The 21430-nt window shown below is 42.4% G+C and overlaps 1 protein-coding gene across 2 annotated transcripts in view; it reads left to right on the forward strand.

Moving 5' to 3' along the window:
• Positions 1 to 21430, forward strand: part of wdfy1 (WD repeat and FYVE domain containing 1) — a 67739-nt gene that overhangs the window by 33206 nt on the left and 13103 nt on the right. The window contains exons 7-9 of one of the 2 annotated variants that reach the window (XM_080185526.1): positions 2224 to 2353; positions 11805 to 11910; positions 16846 to 16947. In XM_080185526.1, coding sequence (XP_080041652.1) covers positions 2224 to 2353; positions 11805 to 11910; positions 16846 to 16947 — 338 coding nt within the window. The remainder of the gene's footprint in view (positions 1 to 2223; positions 2354 to 11804; positions 11911 to 16845; positions 16948 to 21430) is intronic. The other variant, XM_080185527.1, reaches the window with a different exon arrangement.

Genomic DNA, 21430 nt, shown 5'->3' on the forward strand with positions numbered 1-21430 from the left:
GCTGCTTCACAGCACCAGGGACCTGGTTTGATTGCTGGCTTGGGTCACTGTCTTAGCGGAGTTTGCAAGTTCTCTCCATGCATGCGTGGGTTTTCTTTGGGTGCTCCAGTTTCCTCCCATATTTTGAAAGATGCGCTGGTCAGGTGCATTGGCTCAAAGGCGCCTGACTGTGGTGACTAGGGGAATTTCACAGTAACTTCATTGCAGTGTTAATATAAGCCTTTCTTGTGATTAATAAATAAACTTTATCCCGTTCCACTTTCTCGATAGGGATGCAGCATTTCAAAACAGGCTGCTTGCAACTTCAGTGTCATTGTTGAGATTTCAGCCACGTGTCTGAACCACTCTCCTCTCCGTCCTATCTGCTCGCCCGCCTGCCTGCTCCACCTGCCAGAGAGATGTCACACTGGCAGGAATCGCTACTGGTTTCCAAAAACTAGTAGTAACACACTGGTTTCTAGTCAGGACCTGACACTTTGCCTTTTTCTTTGGAACATTCTATCCACTGTCTCAGCTTATCCAATGCTCAAATCCTCATCCACGTATTTGTTATCACCAGACTTATTGAGGACAACTCTCCTATTCTGACCCGCCAATTTTTTGGAAGGTTGGGTCAGGAGGTGGGCACGTATGCTGATTCATGCATGCGTTCCCAATGCACGTGCGTCCTCTCTGTTGGATATCCAGCACAGTTGGGACCACATAGGAAACCCGCAAGAACACCAGGTAAGTAATTTTAATCTAATTTTAGTGTGATTTCAATGTGATTATCAGGCCCGGGACTGAAATTCTCTGGGCCGGATAACATCTCTCACCCTGCCGGTACAAATTCACACCAGCAGGGTTCAGAGTATCTCCCCACTTTTGGGGAATTAGCCTGAGATCCTGCTGGAGCAAAAGGGGGCAATTGAGGTTCCCCTCCAGGGTATCAGGCAGTGGGGAGTGGTGCCCCATGGACACAGGAACACTGGCAGTGCCAGCCTGTGCCCCATGGCACTACCCAAGGGGCGCCTTGGCACTGCTCATCAGGCATTGGGCACTGCTAAGGGGATGAAGCCAGCTGGGACAGGGCCTAGGGGGAAATCGGTGGGGGGTCCTGCTGCCACTCTGTATTGGGATCTGGACGGGGCTGGAAGGAGACCAGCGATTGGGGAGGGGGGTGCGGGGAATGGGTGGTATGTCAGGATGGGGGTGGTCTGCTTTCTGGGGAGGGGCAGAGGGATGGAGGCTGAGGTGGGATATTCCAGGACGGGAGAGAGGTCGGGGCTGGCCCGGGAATGGTCATGGGGGCCGTGATCGGGCCGTGGGGGATGCTGGAGAAGCAGCGGTATGGGAGTCCTGGGCTGACCAGTGATCAAGCTGGCCAGCAAATGGGAGGCTAACAGCTCATCCAAACTTTGCCTGCATCCGAACTCACATCAAGTTCTGTTCACGCATCAAGTTCTGTTCACACATCACCCCTGTACTTGTTCACCCCCATAGCGACTCCCAGTTAAGCTTTGCCTCAATTTTAAAATTGTCAGCCTTATTTTCAAATCAATCCCAATGCCTCAGAGTCCTACAACCATGCAAGAGATCTTGCTCCTCCAAGTCTGACCTCGTCAACATTTCTGACTTTAATCACCACGCCATTGGGAGCCTTGGCTGCAGAGCTCTGGAGGTCCTCACTAAACCTCTCCATTTCTCTTTTAAGAAGCTTTTTAAAAACTATACCTTCAATCAAGCTTTTGGTCATCTGCCCTAATATCCCCCTTATGACTTAGTGTCAAATGTTGTTTGGTAACACTCCCTTGTGAAGTGTCCTAAGATGTTCATCTCCATTCAGTAGCCATATAAATGCATGTTGATGTTGTTGCAAACCTAATAAGAATTGGATCATTTTGGCTCAAGTCTCCACAATTTTTGAGATTCCATCCTTTCTGAACTGGTTGGCATTTTAATTTTGAATCTTGTATTTGAAGCTTTGTATTAGTTTGCATTTAATATGAACAGAATATGCTGTTCAGAACTGGAGATGCTTGATGCTGATGTTTTGATGTTTATTGTGAAAGTGAATTTGATTTTCATGCACTAACGCGTCTTGCTCCCCAAGTATGTAACCTCGGCCTGAATAAAATGCCCCACTAAGGATAGTGTGTTGTACTGATGGCACACTGGTTTTCTTGTTGAGGCATTTCATACTGTAGCTGTGTTGTGCATCATCATTCTGCTCTTCTTTTCTAGCAGGCAGTATAGGAGCCCTTTGGTGGGATCCCGTCCATCGATTACTGTTTTCCGGAGCATCTGACCACAGCATTATCATGTGGGACATTGGTGGAATGAAAGGCAGGACTTTACTGCTTCAGGGTCATCAGTAAGTGGAAAGTCATCTCTCATAGATTTTAAAAATTCAAAAGTCAGCGCTAATCTTAAAATGCTGATGGCTGCTGCTGTCTGTATTAATTAGTTGACATTCCAAATTAACTTTGGTTTGAAGGTTAGTTCATTTTAAGCCCATCATTCTTTTTCTTTTAGACATGCAAATATTTGGAGAAGCTTTAGCCATTATAGATGACATTGCATTGCAAGTGATAGTGTTATATTTGATGTATTGTAATGTTTGTCTCAATTGGTCAAAACCTTTCATGAAGATGGTGCTACGTAATGTTACAAAATTATTTTTTCTTTCCTGTAAAAAAAAGCTGATTCCAGTTAAAGCTGGCTATATTTAACAAAATGTACTTTCTCTCCCTGTGAATTAAGATATTGTGGTATGTGGTGCCATACCACAGACTGTAGAGAAGTAGGTTACATTCCCCCTCTCACTTGAGATGGGAAAATTTATAATCGTTGTGGGAATAAAGTGCTTAAAGCACTGCCTGTAGGGAAGAAGCTTGAAAGACAAAATCAGTTCTCAACATTCAAAGCTCCAGTAGCTGGGAACTAACACTGAAAGAGGTTGGAGAAGAGGGCACCTATTTTCTTGGCTGGGGAATTGTTTATTATACGAGAATCATAAGCAGATGAAATATTAGATTGTAATGTGACAATACTAGGAATCCTGCTGGCTCAGTGACAAATTGTGCAAGTGGTGAGATAATGAGCTCCACAAACTAAATAGCGCATGGTTTTCATCTTGAGTCCATGTAAAGTTGGCAATAGTAGTTCAGTTTATTTTACATGTTTTCATGGCAGAAGAACTTTACACAAATGAATTCTGAAGTATATTGAATGTTCTCGAAGCAATACACTCAGTTGATGTTGCTACATTTGGCTTTTAGTGTGCTTTGAATTAACAGCAGAGGTAAAATCACAAATTCATTTTCATTGTGATGAAGGGACTCCAGTTGGAAGTATTTCTATAAAGGCAAGCTAAAAAGCTTTGGTGGGAATTTAAGTGACACAAAAAACCCATTCATTTGCACAGAATTAAAATCTAGCCCATAATGAGGCTTTCAGTTTATTTCCTGATGCCACACCAACCCCCCACCTTACTCTCGAGCTTGAATTAAATAGACCTGGAATAATTAAAATTATTGCACAAAGTCATTTCACGTTAGTTTATCTGTCATCTCACTCTGGTCCCTACCCCACAACTCTCCATTCTACCAAAAATGAACCCTGACCAAGTTTTTGATTACGCCAAATATTTTCTCCACAGCCTCAATGTCCTTTTAATTTTTGTACATGTGTAAAACACTTTGGCATATTTTTCTATATTTAAAGGCAGCAAAGTTGTTAGCTGAATAACTCTGATACTTTCTACTGTGGTACCAACTTCCAGTAACTGGCCTGCTTGGCAGGATATGGTATTTTTCACCATTAATGAAAAATGTGGATGAACAAAATCTTTTAAACACTTCTTCACTTGCCAGTTTCAAATTAGACTGGAAAAAACTAGTCACTCTCCTTGGCTCCTGCCAAATCCCTAATAGAGCCCATATTAAGCTCATCGTGCATGCCCTTACTTTTCAGTTTTTAAATTGTTTGCTCTTTACCACAATGATCCACCACCATTTTCCAAGCCACAAGCCTTGGCATCTTAAATTTTTAATGGGTGATATATTTATGGAACAACATTAGCATTTGCCATAACCTTAGGGTAGTACAAACATTATGTTCAACATCTTGTGAGACTGCGCTGGTATTCTTTAACAAGAAATCGTTGTGTCAGGGGAGTAATGCACCAATTCATTGTTGTTTCTTGTGTATTGACATTGACGTGCCTTGTATGCCCTGCTTATATACCCAAAAGTGGATGATTTTTCTCTTCAGTCCCTCCACCCTCCACCTACTTTTCAATAACTAGGCATGCTTTCAAATGTGGCAATTTCATCTTTGGATTGTTGACATTGAACAGCTAAAGGCCATTCATCCCATTAAAACACACGCCTTCATCAGTGCAAGTCTTTCCAAAACAGTCAGAGCAAACTTCTGTGTTTCACGTATTTTAAATCCTACATCATCACAGAAGTGCAACCTCTGCACAAAAATTAGTTTATTTTTAGTTTGATCATTTTAACACAATTTATTAATTATGGAAAATATAATGCATACGATTGTAAAACTGAACTTACTGAATTTACTTGCACATTTTTAAATGGGTATTTGTCCTCCTCCTTTCAGAATAAAATACACTTTTCATTAGCGCTCTGAAGATTTATCTTTGAATTAAAAAAGCCCGAATGATTTTTAGATTTCACAGAATCATAGAATCCCTATAGTGCAGAAGGAGGCCAGTCGGTGCATCGAGCCTGCATCAACAACTATCCCACCCAGGCCCGATCCTTGTAACCCCATATATTTACCCGTTAATCCCCCTGACAATAAGGGTTAATTTAACATGGCCACTCAACCTAACCCGCACATCTTTCAGACTGTAGGAGGAAACCAGAGCACCCGAGAGAAACCCACTGTGCAGACTCCACACAGACAGTGACCTGGCACTGTGAGGCAGCTGTGCTTGCTGCAGTGCCACCCTGTTTTTAAAGCAGTATTTAAAGTACTGTTTTGGAACCCAAGTAATGTGGGAATAACTTATTGGTCTACTTGCTGGGTAAGATCCAAAAGGGCAATTAAATGGGGCTCATCCAGGAAATTTGTATAGAAAAGTGGTTTGGTTTTCTGGAACTGAATCTTCAAATATACCAATAAGTGCCACATTGGTGTTTCAGAATGCATTTTCAGCCCATTCTTCAGGAAACAAAGCATACTTCTCTGCATTTTTCAGAAATAAAACAACCACCATGCAAATTGTTTCTGACCATTTTTAACCAAATATATTAAACACTAAAATTAGTTATGATGTTGGCCATTATTATGAAGAAAATCTTTTCAATTTCTATCTTGCACAAGAGTCTGTAAAATAATCCCATTGATGTTATGATCTTGAAGATCCAGGCAGGATTCTAGTGAAGGCATTATTGACTGGCGGATTGTAATATGCAGGTAAACAGCTTTATGTAAAAGGAACTATGAGAAAACACACACCAAGTAACCTTTTGCTTCAGCCTGTACTGGGCAAAATAATCTTATGGAATTCTTAAAAAGTAAAAGGTGGCAGAAATACACAGTGGATATTTGGACATTTATTTGAAAGAGAAGCAACAGGCTTAAGTTTTAGACAGAAACCCTTCATCAGCCTTTGTACCTGCCAAGCGGGACTAATTTGAAATATAGAAACATAAGAGATGGGAACAGGAGGAAGCCATTTGGCCCTTTGAGCCTGCTGTACCAATCATTACAATCAGGGCTGATCATCCAACCCAATAATCTCATCCTGCTTTTTCTCCATAACTTTTGATTCCATTCGTCCCAAATGCTATATCCAGCCACCCCTTGAATAAATTCAATGTTTTGACATCAACTACTTGATAATAAATTCCATGGGCTCACCACTTGTTGGGTGAAGAGATGTCTCCTCACCTCTGTCCTAAGTGGTCTACCCTGAATCCTGAGATTGTGACCCTGTTTTCTGGACTCCCCCCTATATCTACCCAGAATTTGATAAGTCTCTGAAATCCCTCCTCATTCATCTGAACTCCAGCGAAAACAATCCTAACCTAGTCAATCTCTCCTCATACATCAGTCCTGCCATCCTTGGAATCAGCCTGGTAAACCTTAGCTGCACTCCCTCGAAAGCAAGAACATCCTTCCTCAGAAAAGGAGACCAAAACTGCACAGAATATTCTAGATATGACCTCACCAAGACCCTATGTAATTGCAATAATACGTCCCTGCTCTTGTATTAGTAACCCCTCGCAATGAAGGCCAACATGTAATTTGCCGCCTTTACTGTCCGCTGTACCTGAATGCTTATCCTGAGTGGTACACAAGGACACCAAGATCCTGCTGCACACTCCTTTCTCCCCATTTATAGCCATTTAGATAGCAATCTGCCTGCTTGTTTTTGCTTCCAAAGTGAATAACCTCTCAATTATCCAAATGATACTGCATCTGCCATTGATTAGCCCATTTACCATCTACCCAGATCATTCTGAAGAATCTCTGCATCCTCTTCACAGTTCACCTTCCCACCCAACTTGGTATCAGCTGCAAACTTTGAGATGTTACATTTTTGTTCCCTAATCCAAATCATTAATATATTTTGTGAATAGCTGGGATCTCAGCGTCAATCCCTGTGGCACTCCACTAGTTGCTGCCAATTTGAAAAGCACCCATTAATTCCTACTCTTTGTTTCCTCTCTGCCAACCAGTTTTCTATCCATCTCAATACACTTCCCCCAGTTCCATGCATTTTAATCTTGCACGATAACCTCTTGTGCGGGACTTTGTCAAACGCTTTCTGAAAGTCCAAATATACCACATCAACCTCTTTCCCCCGTGTCAACTCTACTACTTACACCTTCAAAGAATTCCAACAGATTTGCCAAGCATGATTTCCCCTTCGTAAATCCATGCTGACTGTGTCTGATCCTGCCACTACTTTCTAAATGCTCTGCTACAAGTTCCTTGATAATGGATTTGAGAATTTTCCCCACTACCGATTTAAGCTTACTGATCTATAATTTTCTGTTTTCTTTGTACCTCCCTTTTTGAATATTGGAATGATATTAGCTACTCTCCAATCTGCAGGGACTGTTCCAGAGTCTCTAGAATCCTGGAAGATGACCACCAATGCATCCATTATTTCTAGAGCCACTTCCTTAAGTACTCTGGGATGTAGAATTATTAGATCCTGGGGATTTATCTGCCTTCAGTTCCATCAATTTTTCTAGCACTATATCTGTGATAATATTGATCTCCCTCAGTTCTTCCCTCTCACTAAATCTTGCATTCTCCAATATTTCTGGCATTTGATTTGTGTTCTGTTTTATGACGACAGAACCAGAGTATATGTTCAGATGCTCAGTCATGTCTTTGTCCCCTATTATACATTCCCCTGGTTCTCTCTATAGGGAACCTACATTTGTCTTCACCAACCTCTTTCTCTTCACGAATCTATAGAAACTCTTAGGGCCCAGTTTTAGTATCGGGGCGCAAAAACTTGGTAAAGTCGGTCATGAGGCAAGTACAGTGATCCGCGCCCGCCTTCACACCAGTTCCCCCTTTACTGAGGCCCAAAAATGGCCGCCGTCAGGACCACGCCTGAAACTGGTGCGATATCAATTTAAATGCATTTGGACTGTAAGCCCAAACTTACCAGCACTTCCCCTTTTACCACCACATTAGCCTGACCAGGTTTGGCGTGAAACAGCCATGGTCTGCAAAAGTCTGATTCGAGCACTCCAGCTTCTGTGGAGGTAAGTTCTAAGCTTCCAGCGGCTCTCTGACTCAGATGGGGGCTAAAGGGAGGTGGGTCGTAGGGCTCTCTGGTGGTGGGGAGGGAGGTGGGTCAGATGGCTCTCTGGTGGCAAGGGGGAGGGAAGTTGGTCAGATGGCTCTCTGGTTGAGGGGGGAGGTGGGTCAGATGGTTCTCTGACTCAGACTTGGGGGGGGGGGGGTGGTGGGAAGCAGGCAGTGGGAGGCATGGGGGGATCCGATGCCACTCTGCATGTGATCAGTAGGGGGGGAGGGGATTCCACTGCCACCTGCATGTGATGTGAAGGGGGTTCTACTGCCACTCTGCATGTGATCGGAGGGTGGGGGGGGGTGGGGGGGGGGGCGTTGGTGGGGGTGGTGGTCTGCTACTGCTCTGCCTATGGTCGATGGGGAAGAGGTGGGAGGGGCCCATGATCAGTCTGGGGATAGGGCAATGGCTGGGGGGTGGGTAGTGGGTATTACTGAGTCCAGGAGCGATGTGGCAGGGGAGCATTTCTCTTTTTTTCTGCACATGTGCACTTGGAGGTGCTGATCATAGCTGTGGGGATCTATTTCACCATTTTAAATCTAAGTGCTGGGCGGACTTGAAACTGGGAATGTTTCAGATCTGACATTTCGCCCATTCTCAGGTGCCCCCATACTCTGCCTGCAAAAGTATCAGCTAGTGCAAATCGTGTTGCACAAGCCTGCGGGTGGGGCTTAATGCCTTGAAATCCTGCAGCTGCAAATGGCGCCTCCAACTGCACGTGCAGAGAAAGAGAAATACTTCCCTGCCATCAGACCCGCCTCTCCTGTCCCCACCAGAGAGCCGTCTGACCTGCATCCTCTGCACCCCTGCCCACTCCTCTCCCCCCTCCCTAATCACCACCACTAATCTGTGTCAGAGAGCTGCTGGAAGCTCAGAACCTATCTGCTCAGAAGCTGGACCTTTGCAGACCATGTCTGTTTCGTGCTGAATCTGGATGGGTGAATGTGGTGGTAAAGTGAGACGTGCCAGTTACTTTGGGTGTGCAGCCCACTAAGTGCTCTATAACTATTGCACAGAGCGTTAAGCCCCACCCACAGGCTTGTGCAGGACTGGCTGATATTTTTGCAGGCAGTGTGTGTATGGGGGCACCTGAGAATTGGCCAAATGTGTCGGATCTGAAACATTCCCAGTTTCAAGTCAGCCCAGAACCAACCGTGATGCAATAAGTTTGGCTGATGTCACTTTCTCCTGAAAGGTCATTCCCCTCAACAGTATCCAAAGCTGTATATCTGTTTTGCAGGGGAGTGGCCACAGGAGATTTCTGCACTACCTGCCTATCTCTCTTGCTCTGTCTGGTAGTCACCCATTCCCTTCCTGCCTGCAGAGTCTGAGCCTGCGGAGTGACCACATCTCTATACGTGCTATCCACGATACTCTGTGACTCAAGGATGCCCCACTGTGTTTCCAACCACCGCTCCAGCTCTGAAACTCGAGCTTCCAGGAGCTGCAGCTGGAGATACTTCCTGTACACACGCTGACCCAGGGGACTGGAACAGTCCCCAGCCTGCCACTTGGAGCAAGAGGAGCAAACCACGGCTTGGAGCTCTCCTGTCATGCCTGTACCCCTTTTCGTTTAAACTTTTGAAAGAGGTTTTATTTCAGATTATAGCCAATGCATTTGGACCCTTCTTTCCTGCTCTTCGTTACTACTAAATATAACCTTTACAAACTATAAACCTCAGAAATTACACGGAAACAGTATTATAGTGCGCAACTACAATGCCAAGAGTAAAAAGAAAAGGAAAAAACTAAACAGTTACCAACAATTACTTAACTGCTGGCTGTGACGGCACAGTTAAGTTTCCTTTTATCTCTCGCTTGCCTTCAAGTCTCCCTCGTAGGTCTGCTCCTCCCAAAGATGAACACTTTTTTTCCCCTTGGCACCAAATTCCCACTCAGCTCAAAATTCCCGATACCCTCACTCTGGATGAAACTCACTCCAGCTGCAGTCTCTCTCCCACTGGTGTGCACAGGCTCACTGCTTAAAACCACTGAGAACTATTATAAAGTGTATAGATTGGTGAATACTTTATAAAGAGGCAGATGAATATTCTTGAACTTTATAGCTTATCTTCTCATCACCTCCACCTTTGTTCAGATAAGCCTATGAACTTGAGAATTTCTGCCGCTGGCTACTTGTATATTTTTGAAAATATTAATTGGTATTTCTTGAGTATCCCCCAATGGTCCCTTTTAAGGCCAAGTTCTGATTATTGCATTGGACTTCTGCCTTATTTCAGACCAGCTGCTTGCTCATTTTCAGGCCTACCGAAGTGTGACGTGAGGTAGAACCTTCAGCATGTTAGCTGATGTCCCCTCCCAATGTTCAGCTCCTGGCAATTAATTTGACATGTATGCCTCTAAGTCAAACTTCTCCCTCAATGTGCAATTTACATTAAATTGTCTGGCTGCCCCTGCTTGGGGACAGCCTTAATGAACCCCTTCATGCACAGGATATCGTGCCCCAAGATTGTCTGGCCAGTCCATTGTCCCAGCGTCATCAGAAACAAGTATGGCTGCTGCTTCGAATACAGGCAGTCCCCCAGTTGGAGGGATAATGTATTTAAAAGTAAGTCCAGGCGTTTTAGTCAGGGAGGGATCAGACACTTCTTCCCAGGGAGGGAAGAGGAGGGGGTGGTGGGGGTCATGGTGTGAAGGGAGGCACAAAGAGAGTGGAGAAGTAAACATTCTTGGATGCAAGGGATCCCATCAAAGGAACTATTCTCCCCTTCCTTCTCCCTTTTACCCATGCAATGAAACCTGTTGTGCTAACTATCTTCCTTCCACCTTCCTCAGCTGTACATACTATTGTGATGGAGATTGTCACTTACAGATCACATTCTATCAATTAGCTGCTTAAGGGTATCAGTAGACTTGGTCAGGTATCAGCCAGTTTGTCTGCCTGCCCCCTTGCGTACATCCATAATATGGAGGGGGGCTTGGCTGGAAGATGTTGGGCTGGCTGCTACTTTATTTTGTATGTCCCCTGCCTTCAAAGCAGGGGAAGCAATAAAATTCACGTCTTTTTGGATTTTGTATCTTTTCAGATGGAGGCTTTTGCACCTTGAGGTTATTTTTTTGATATGAGGATTATGTTTTTGTAAAACTGGTCTTATTTCTTCAGGACAAGTTACTGAAAATCTTGCTTGTATTCATTTTGCTGCTATCCTCAATAGTTTCTGAACTTTCTTTGTATGTTGATTTGAATTATTGTCACAAATTAGTATCAGTAACAAGTATTGTTTCTTGCATGTTATACAGACAAAGCTTACCATTCAGAGAAGGAAACGAGAGAGTGTGGAATGTAGTGTTATAGTTGTAGCTAGAGTGTAGAGAGAGACCAACTTAATGGTGGGGAGGTCCATTCAAAAGTCTGATAGCAGGGAAGAAGCCGTTCTTGTGTCGGTTGGTACGTGACCTCAGATTTTTGTATTTTTTTTTCCCCCCAACGGAAGAAGGTAGAAGAGAGTGTCCAGGGTGCGTGAGGCCCTTGTTATGCTGGCTGCTTTGCCGAGGCAGTGGGAAGTGTAGATGGAAGGCTGGTTTTCTAATTGACTAAATTAATTTTGAAGTTTTAACCTGGAAAATAATTGATTTTATGTATGATATTTTAACCTACTGAGCAGACCGTTTCATCTAATTAATTAATAGGTTGATTGCTATCCCTCTAAGTAGAGGTGGTTGTTGAAATGGTGCAGCCTTTGGATCATAGGTGTAAAAATCTATTTATAGAAATTGTTGCTAAATAAGGGATAAAAGCGGTAAACACTTAACTAAAAGTAAGGTGTTTTGATGGAAATTCTTTGGTCTGAGTGATGATCGTGACTAAAGAGACCTTCACATATTGCAGAAAGGGAAATGTGTAATCATAAGTGCTGACTGTAGTTCACTGTAGTTTAGTGTCTAATTGTGACTGCCAAAGACTGCTTTAACAGTAAATACTCTAATGGAATTCAACACATGAATGTTGTAATAGTGAGTCTCCATGATTAACAGATTTCTGATTTGTTTACAGTGACAAGGTACAATCTCTGTGCTACTTGCAGCTAACACGGCAGCTGATTTCTTGTGCTGCTGATGGAGGTATTGTAGTTTGGAACATGGATGTCCAGAGAGAAGAGGTAATTAACTTTCTTCAAACATGGATATAGTATAGCACCTTGTCACTGTTTCAAAATTGTATTCATTTAAAATGAACAGATGTTGACCATGACTTACCCAGAGGTGGACTAAATGTGATCAGTTCATTCATTCAGCCACTTGGGTCACAGTGGTAGGTAAATGTTCCTAAATGATTCCTCAGAATATATCCTTAACTTGTAATTAATATGTGGGACTTTACTTCTATGATATTTTATTGTTTGTCTATGGTGCGCAGTATTGTATTAGTGTAACTAGCCTAGCATGTAATAGTTACAGAAAAAGTGATGATCCATTCATATATTCATTGTCCCATATTACCATAAAATTACAATGTCCACAACAGCTCCATGGCTCACTTATGAAAGTATTCATGTTTGGGGTTAAAATAGACTTGCAGTTTTAACAATGGGATAATTTAGGTGCAGGCAGTTTCATGTCTTAGTGCCAGCGTGTGACATAGTGGGAAACAACAAAATTTACTCTTGTGCTGATAATAATCCTTAATGAAACAATGTATGTCTGCACCCAAGTTGTAGATGTTGACAACAGTTAGATCCAGTTCTTCTACTTGGGGGAACTGTGACAAATATACTAAGAACATAAGAAATAGGAGCAGTGGTAGGCCATCTAGCCCTTCGAGCCTGCCCCACCATTCAATAAGATCATGGCTGATCTGAAGTGGATCAGTTCCACTTTCCCGTTTTCTCCCCATAACCCTTAATTCCCTTGTCTATCAGAAACCTACCTACCCGTGACTTAAATATAATTAGCGAGGTAGCCTCCACCACTTCACCGGGCAGAGAATTCCAGAGATTCACCACCCTTTGAGTGAAGAAGTTTCTCCTCAACTCTGATCTAAACTGCTCCCCCCCCGCCCCCTTATCTTGAGGCTGTGTCCGCTAGTTCTGCTATCCTTTCTAAGCGGGAAGAATCTCTCTACCTCTACCCTGTCCATCCCCTTCATTACCTTATATGTCTCTATAAGATCCCCCCCTCATCCTTCTAAACTCCGAGTACAGACCCAATCTATTTAGTGTCTCTTCATAGGCCAACCCCCTCAACTCTGGTATCAGCCTAGTGAACCTCCTCTGCACTCCCTCCAAGGCCAATGTATCCTTGCGTAAGTGCTATGACCAAAACTGCACACAGTACTCCAGCTGCAGCCTCACCAGTGCCCTGTACAGTTGCAGCAAGACCTCCCTACTTTTATATTCTATCCCCTTCGCTATGAAGGCCAACATTCCATTTGCCGCCTTTATCACCTGCTGCACCTGCAGGCTGGGTTTTTGCGACTCGTGCACAAGGACCCCCAGGTCCCTCTGCACCGTAGCATGCTGCAGCTTTTCGCCTATTAAATAATAATCCCTCCTACTATTATTTCTGCCAAAGTGGATAAGCAATTTAAAGTCTATCCCTTGTGCCTAATGGCATATATCTCGAACATTAAAGTTGATGAGGGAATAAATAGCTGAAGGATTATTGATCTTTATGAATGCTAGTGTTGCAACGTTGTCACATTGGAAGCAAATAGATACTTAGTGTCAGGCTTTTGAAAATCTGAGCTGGGCAACAATTAACTTGTTGCATTAACTAATACTAGACCAAATAATGGGAGTTATGTTCTTGGATAATTATATATGTATTTCTTTAGCCTATTAAACAAGAGACCATGGATTTTGATTTGAAAATTGATGACCATTCTTCCCAAATGCCCTCAATGTTCTTGTTGGCATAGGAGATGACTGACAAAGAAATTATGACATTCAAACAGACCAGGCTAAACTAAGTCATCTTAGTATTCATGTTCCAGCTCGTCCTATACCTGTACAATCATACAATTCCCATATTGCGTTATTCCCTTTTCATTCATTCGCCTGTCTAACCTACTTAGAAATATTAGCCTTATGTCTGCTTCCATCATTAACTCCAGTAGTTTATTCCACAGCTCCTTCATCCTCTGCTTGACAAGCATTTCTCCTGGCCTCAGTCCTGAATCACTTGCATTTAATCTTATCTATACATTACCCAGTTTTAGACTTCTCTCGCTGAAAATAATTTGTTGCTATTAAATAACACTACCCCACCCCTTCATTATTTTAAACCTCTCTATTGAATCTCCCTGTAACTTTTGTCTGTTTTTCTTTTAAAAAAGCCCTATTTTTCAAAGCCAAATGTTCATATTTTCTCATCCCGAGCAATGTTGTTGTGAATCTGTTGTGCCTCTGAAGTGGACAATGAATTCCCTTAATATGATTTTTGAACATTCAGAAGGAATTCTACCTCTTTCATATAATCAAATTCTAATTAAGTTGATGGCCGTAAAAATGAAGTGGAATTATTTAAATTGTAGGAATTTGAGCCTAGTGAGAGATGTAACATCTGACTACAAGGAGCTGTTGAGGGGCATCCCACGGGAATCTAAATTGGATCTCTGCTTTTCGTTATACACATAAAATGACCCAGATCCCAAAAATAAATTTTGATATTAAAATAGAAATGATAATAGAAACTAAAGATACGTCTCAGGATACTTATATAAAACCAAGGCAAAAAAAAATCATTCAATAATTTTAAAAAATGTGAGAAGCACTCAATAAGGCAGGCAGCATCTGTGAAGAGAGAAACCTTTTCTGTTCAAGGTCAGTGAACTCTCTGAATTATCCATCCAAAATCCTTATACAGTGACTGTGGTGATGGCTCCTCTACTTTCCGAGACCCCAGCACCTGCTATTATACAAAACATTAAACACACTTTCCTACCTTCCTTGGAATTAGTTTTTCCTTGATTCTTAACTCCCTTTTTAAGACTGGCAGTTTGACCCATTTCTGCAATAAATCAATTGATCACCCGCCCAGCCCAAGCACCCAGATTCTCTGGGAGCATTTTCCAAATGTGCAATATCTTGTGGGTGCAGAAAATTATTTTCTATTAAGACTCATGCATTTTGTATTAATGTTGTCCAGTCTTGTGCTCTTATCCAATTTATATAACCCATCTACTGCAATGTACCTATAACCTACCACTATTTAATTATTGTATCATGTCTCCCTCTGTCAGTTTTTCATCATAGAATGAAAAAGAATTAGCACAGTAAAATGAAGAAAGGGACCTGGGAATAATAAAGAATTCAACACTGGTATATCCCATTTTAACTGGGTTAATTAGAAGTCCACTTGACTTCTGGGTGTTGCTGCCCTGGTTCCTGCTTTACCTGTCTATCTATCTCTGCATTGCAAAGTTTGTTCAATTTTGGAGCAGAGGAATGCAGGAAACAAACATACTTAATTTAAAGCTGTTTTTAGTTTATTGACTTTCTGCAATTTGCAGTTCATAACTCAGCATTATTTTTAAGAAAAGTTTAACATTACCCTTCCCATGGAGAGTGTAAGCCTGCACCCAAATAATGGCTTCCTAATCTATTTTGATGTTTCTGGTTTGCTACTGGTTTCTTTTGTCCAATGACACTACTTTCTTCAAACGTCAACAATCCATTTGTTTGTTGACATCATTCTTCCCAATCTTTATTTTTAACCATTCTCAAGGTTGTTTGTTCGCTGTGTTTCAACAGTTCATTATTTTCATGAGTTAATTACATATTATGTGAAAATATGCTTGTTCTCCATGTATCAAAATCAAAATGTTTAAAATTCTGATCAACAATGCCTTTGTTAAAATCTTACATGAGTCCACTACATCGATGTCCTTGATTTTCAGTCACATCAACTTCAACTACCTTGAGAACTTAACATTTTAACTTAACTTGGCACTGCATATTTAACCCATTCCATGCAGTTCAGTTTATCAAAACTTGGTTAATGGGACAATAAATATCCTCTATATAATGATACACATCACTGTTTAAAGTCTATTTATTAGTGTCACAAGTAGGCTTACATTAGCACTACAATGTCGCCATACTCTAGCCTGTTCGGGTAACTGAGGGAGTATTTAGCATGGCCGATGCACCTAATCAGCACGTCTTTTGGACTGTGGGAGGAAACCCGCTGGCAATTTCTAAATCAGTGATGGGCAAGCTGCAGCCCAAGGACCATATGTAATCCATCTGAATGTGGCCCATGAGACATCTTGATGACTTGCTCGTGCAGTGTAGCCACATTCTGCTGATTTCCATCATAATAGTTTTTTCCTATCAGTATAACTGAAATGATACTCAAGTAAAGCAAGGGCAAGTGAAGTGAGGTGCACACTGACTGCACACAGCATTGGCTGAGAGCTATGTGCTCCCTCTGCATCCAAAGTGTAAGTAATTATTTGCTGTTACCATTTGAAATTGCTAGTTCAATTAATATATAAATAATCAAGCTTTTAATATAATTATGAAATTTGGCATGTGTTAAATGTACTTAATTTTATTCATGGGGTCATACTTTGTGAACAAATTTTGTGGCCCACTGAGATGAAGGAGGGCCACTCATGTGGCCCATTTACTAGCTAAGGTTGCCCGTCGCTGGCCTAAATAAGAGGATTAGTCAGTGCTGGTATATGTAATTAGAATAGTGGATATAGTGATTGAGTATTGAGCATGATTCAAATTTAAGGTAAATAGATAATGCGATGAAATTGAATGAGCATGCTCCCTCCAGCTGAGAGAATAGTGGAGGAACATTCTTTCTGTTTTCAGTGTTATTTCAGTGCATCATTGGAGCAAGCAACTTTTTGAATGAGGAAAATTTGACAGGTGCCATCTCTGCTGGTTTTCTGTCACAAGATTCTATTGTATTCCCTCATGCCTTCTGTTACCCTCCCACCTCCAATTCATCCAGTGAATATAAATATAAAACCTACAACAAATTCATAAACTGAGGATGCAATGTTATGAAACAAATAGAAAAATGACAGCATCCATTTGTCTGCTGCAGTTTTCTTTTAACATTTGATTGTTGCTTTATAGGCTCCACAATGGCAAGAGAGTGATTCGTGTCAAAACTGTAAACAGCCGTTCTTTTGGAACTTGAAACAGATGTGGGATACAAAGAGCCTTGGTTTGCGACAGGTGCGTAGTGTAGCACTTCTTCAATCAAAAATATTTGACAGCTTAAACAGATGCATAACATTGTAACTTCTTGATCACTCATGGTTGTTTTGGATTGTCAGCTTCTAAAGAAGTGTAAAATAAGAACATAAGAAACATAAGAAATAGGAGCAAGAGTAAGCCATCTGGCCCTTCGAGCCTGCCCCCGCCATTCAATAAGATCATGGCTGATCTGTCGTGGCTCAGTTCCACATTCCCGCCCTCTCCCCATAACCCCTAATCCCCCCTCTCATCAAAAACCCATCAACCTGCTTCTTAAAAATATTTAGTGAGGTAGCCTCCACCACTTCAACGGGCAGAGAATTCCAGAGATTCACCACCCTTTGAGTGAAGAAGTTCTTCCTCAAGTCTGTTCTAAACCGCCCCCCCCTTTATTTTGAGGCTGTGCCCCCTAGTCTTACTGTCCTTTCTGAGCAGGAAGAGTCTCTCCACCTCTATCCTATCCATCCCATTCATCATCATATACGTCTCAATGAGATCTCCCCTCATTCTTCTAAACTCTAACGAGTACAAGCCTAGTTTATTCAGCCTCTCCTCATAGCTCAACTCCCTCAACTCCGGCATCAGCCTAGTAAACCTCCTCTGCACTCCCTCCAAGGCCAAAATATCCTTGCGTAAGTACGGCGTCCAAAACTGCACACTGTACTCCAGCTGCGGCCTCACCAATGCCCTATATAGCCTCAGCAAGACCTCCCTACTTTTATATTCAATCTCCTTCGCTATGAAGGCCAGCATCCCATTCGCCTTCCTGACCACCTGCAAGCTGGGTTTTTGCGACTCATGCACAAGGACCCCGAGGTCCCTCTGCACCGTCGCCTGCTGCAGTTTTTCTCCACGTAAGTAATAATCCTTCCTACCATTATTCCTACCAAAGTGGACCACCTCGCACTTGCCAACATTAAATTCCATTTGCCAGTTCCTGGCCCATTCGCCCAGCCTATCTAGATTCTTCTGCAGACTCTCCACACCCTCCGCACAATTTGCCTTCCCACCAATCTTGGTGTCATCAGCAAATTTCGACACCATACACTCGGTTCCCTCCTCCAGACCATCTATATAAATGGTAAATAGCTGAGGCCCCAGCACCGACCCCTGAGGCACTCCACTAGTCACCATCCGCCAATCTGAATAGCACCCATTGACCCCCACTCTCTGCCTCCTATTTGACAACCAGTCCTCTATCCACGCTAACACCCTACCCCCAACTCCATGCCCCCTTACCTTCTGCAATAACCTCTTGTGAGGTACTTTGTCAAACGCTTTCTGAAAATCAAGAAAGACCACATCCACTGGCTCTCCTCTATCCACCGCCCTAGACACATCCTCATAGAACTCAAGTAAATTTGTCAGACACGACTTCCCCTTAACGAAACCGTGCTGCGTCTGCTCTATCAAGCAATTCCCCTCAAGATGCCTCGCTATTTCCTCCTTGATGACGGATTCTAAAATGGGCTAGTAAGTGTGAGGATGATGTGCATTAAGGCTGAAAGAATGTGTGTATGTGCGTTTTAGAAAGTATCAAGGTGACGTTTGGATGCTGCACTCATATATAACCATTTACAGTAAATTATTGATCACAATGTAAGGGGGAAGTAGTTTTTGATTGCCTGTCACTTTGCACTAGTGCAAAGTTATAGTGGGTTCTCCAACCTTGGCTGAGCTAGTAAGATCATTGACATTTTTCTTGCAATATTCCCTACTGTGGTGAGGTGGCATTCATCCTGGGATCTTAGAAGACTTTAGTATTTACAGCTGAAGAGAGGGGACCTCCATCACTAGAAATAGGAAGCCAATACGTGACTACAGTGAAATGCTCATAAGCCTGAGAATGCAACTCATCATCCCAACTTAAACAATATACAATTCAAGCCATAGGACATACACATTGAGTAGGGATGGGGAGGAGCTGTTCAGTGGCTGGAGTCAGGAATCATACATTGCACAAAGGATGATAATTGCGATTTTGGAGACCAGGATATTGCTGTCACCGTTTCCAAGGGCAGTACCCAAGGCCCAGCTGTCTTCAGTTGCTTCATCAGTGGTCTTCCGTCCAACTTAAAACCAGAAGAGAGGCTTTTTGATGATGATTGGTAATGGTTTCAAACATAACCTCTTCAAGGTTGACACAGTCTGTGTCTTTCTGCAACAAGATACAGGCAACATTCAGGATTGAACTGACAACTTGGGGTACTGATGAAGCTAAATTACAAGTCCATTAACTGCACATTGCATGCTTTTGTGCACAATGCTGAACAATTTCTATACCTGGATGCACAAGAAACTCCGTCATAATCAAATAACAAAGAAAATAGTAGGCTTCCAATTAACAAGCAAGAGGAATTCTTGTTCAACCACAGAGACAACTGTTTGTTGAACAGGAAGCTCATGAGCTGCATTTCCCAGATAACCTGAGGAAAAAAATCTGGTCACCAAGATAGAGTAAAAAGTCTGACAACACCAGGTTTTAGTCCAACCTATTTATTTGATAATATACTCACAAGCTTTCGAGGGACACCCTCTTCGTCAGGTGAATGGAGAGTGAACTCTCCATTCACCTGATGAAGAGGGTGTCCCTCGAAAGCTTGAGTATATTATCAAATAAATAGGTTGGACTAAAACCTGGTGTTGTCAGACTTTTTACTGTGTTTACGCCAGTCCAACACCGGCATACCCACATCACCAAGATAGATCCATGGGTTAGAGTCCCAGAAGATGAATGGTCAGCACAGCTCATTTCGAGTCAGTGTCCTCGAGATCAAACTGAAACATGCCCAAAGGTTTGAGACCTTAAAAATCCATACAGTCCCAAGAATTTATTATCTTCTGATTTAGGTTAATTAAAAGATCAATTTCATAACATTGTTAATGGACTATGACACCCAAGGAACAAAGACCCTTTCACAATTGTGATGACTTCAGCCAGACTAATGAGGTTGGCTTGCTAGCGTATGAACTGCCTGATGGGCTTTGCCTTCTGTGCCTGCTGGGCACCACAGGGGCTGGGGTGTATTATAAATCATGAAAATCACGTTTTGATTTAATATTTTAAGTTTCCTTTGTGATTTGAGTTTGATTCGGGCTGTTCCCCTGCCTTTTGGGGAGCTGCCCCTTTTAATTTATCCCTAAGTTAATTTGAGTTGGTTTATTTGGTTGGTGTTGAAAGAGATGTCTGATGGGCACCACAGGGGCTGGTGTGTGTTATAGACCCTTACAACCACATTTTGATTTAATGTTTTAAGTTTCCTTTGGACTTTAGTTTCTGTTCGGGCCGTCCCCCCTTCCTTTTTGGGGGGGCTGCCCCTCTTAATTTGTCCCTAAGTTAATTTGAGTTTGTTTTACTTGTTAGGTACATGAAAGAACTGCCTGATGAGTCTTAATTGATCGTTAAATCAGGGAGCCTCATGCTCCCTATTTAAAGCAGGTGTGTCAGTCTCCCAACCTGCATTCAGCAGGGAACAACTGGAGAGCTGGCTGTGTATAGATGTATGGTGTAAATAAGGTAACTTGGTGACGGGACTTTCGCCTCCATGGAGTTATTACAACAATCACCAAGAAATGTAAATACCTGGAAATTTCCAATGATTCTGTCACTGATGTATCATTCCAATACCATGGGAAAAAGATTCATTAATATTGGAAGATTTAGGAAGCTGGAAGCCTTAGGGGGAAATCAATAGCCACCTAAATATAGTGACCCACAAGAAGTACTATCCAGACAGGAGGAGGAACTGGATACGTGAGCAGAATTCTCCAGTCAGCCCAATCCTCACACTTACTGGAAAACGGATATCCAGGATGAGAACCATGGGAGTTCTTGAAATGGGCAAAGAGTCAATGAGATGGTTCCAGCATCAAACATTACCACGATAACAGAATAACCAACTCTGACACTGAATGAAACAATCCCAGTTCATAAAGGGAACGGTAGTAAGGTGTAACCTATACCTTACCCAAGCAATGTTGCATATGACTGAGAAAACATGATTTAAAAATATGTGGAAGATGCAAGGTACTGTTGTGGTTGTCCCTTTAAGAGCAACACAGGCCATGTTGCCCTTAGAGACAATCGCCATAGATACTTAGTACATCAGGAGGGTGCCTATCTGTCACAAATGCACCATCAAGTAGCATTGGAAGATCTTGGAAAAACTATTGATATAAATGTCCATGTACTGATGGATCTCTCGTCTAGAGCCAGAATCAAAACACCAGGCCAATACTGGAAATCTAACACAATTTTCAGGAGAGCACGAGGTGGCAGTTTTAGATGTCATAGTCAAGTAAAAAGACATCAGGTTGGCACTTGAAAAGACATGGGATGAGAAATGCAAAAAAATACACACACCCCATGGCCTCAAGCTTAAGAAGTGGCCAATGGCACCACAGGTAAATTCTTTGGTGTTATAATGGGGCAAATAGGAAGTGGCTGAAAAAAAACATGTTT

Source organism: Carcharhinus amblyrhynchos, chromosome 3 (genome assembly GCF_965287045.1).
Source record: "Carcharhinus amblyrhynchos chromosome 3, sCarAmb.v2.hapA, whole genome shotgun sequence".
Taxonomy (NCBI): Eukaryota; Metazoa; Chordata; class Chondrichthyes; order Carcharhiniformes; family Carcharhinidae; genus Carcharhinus; species Carcharhinus amblyrhynchos.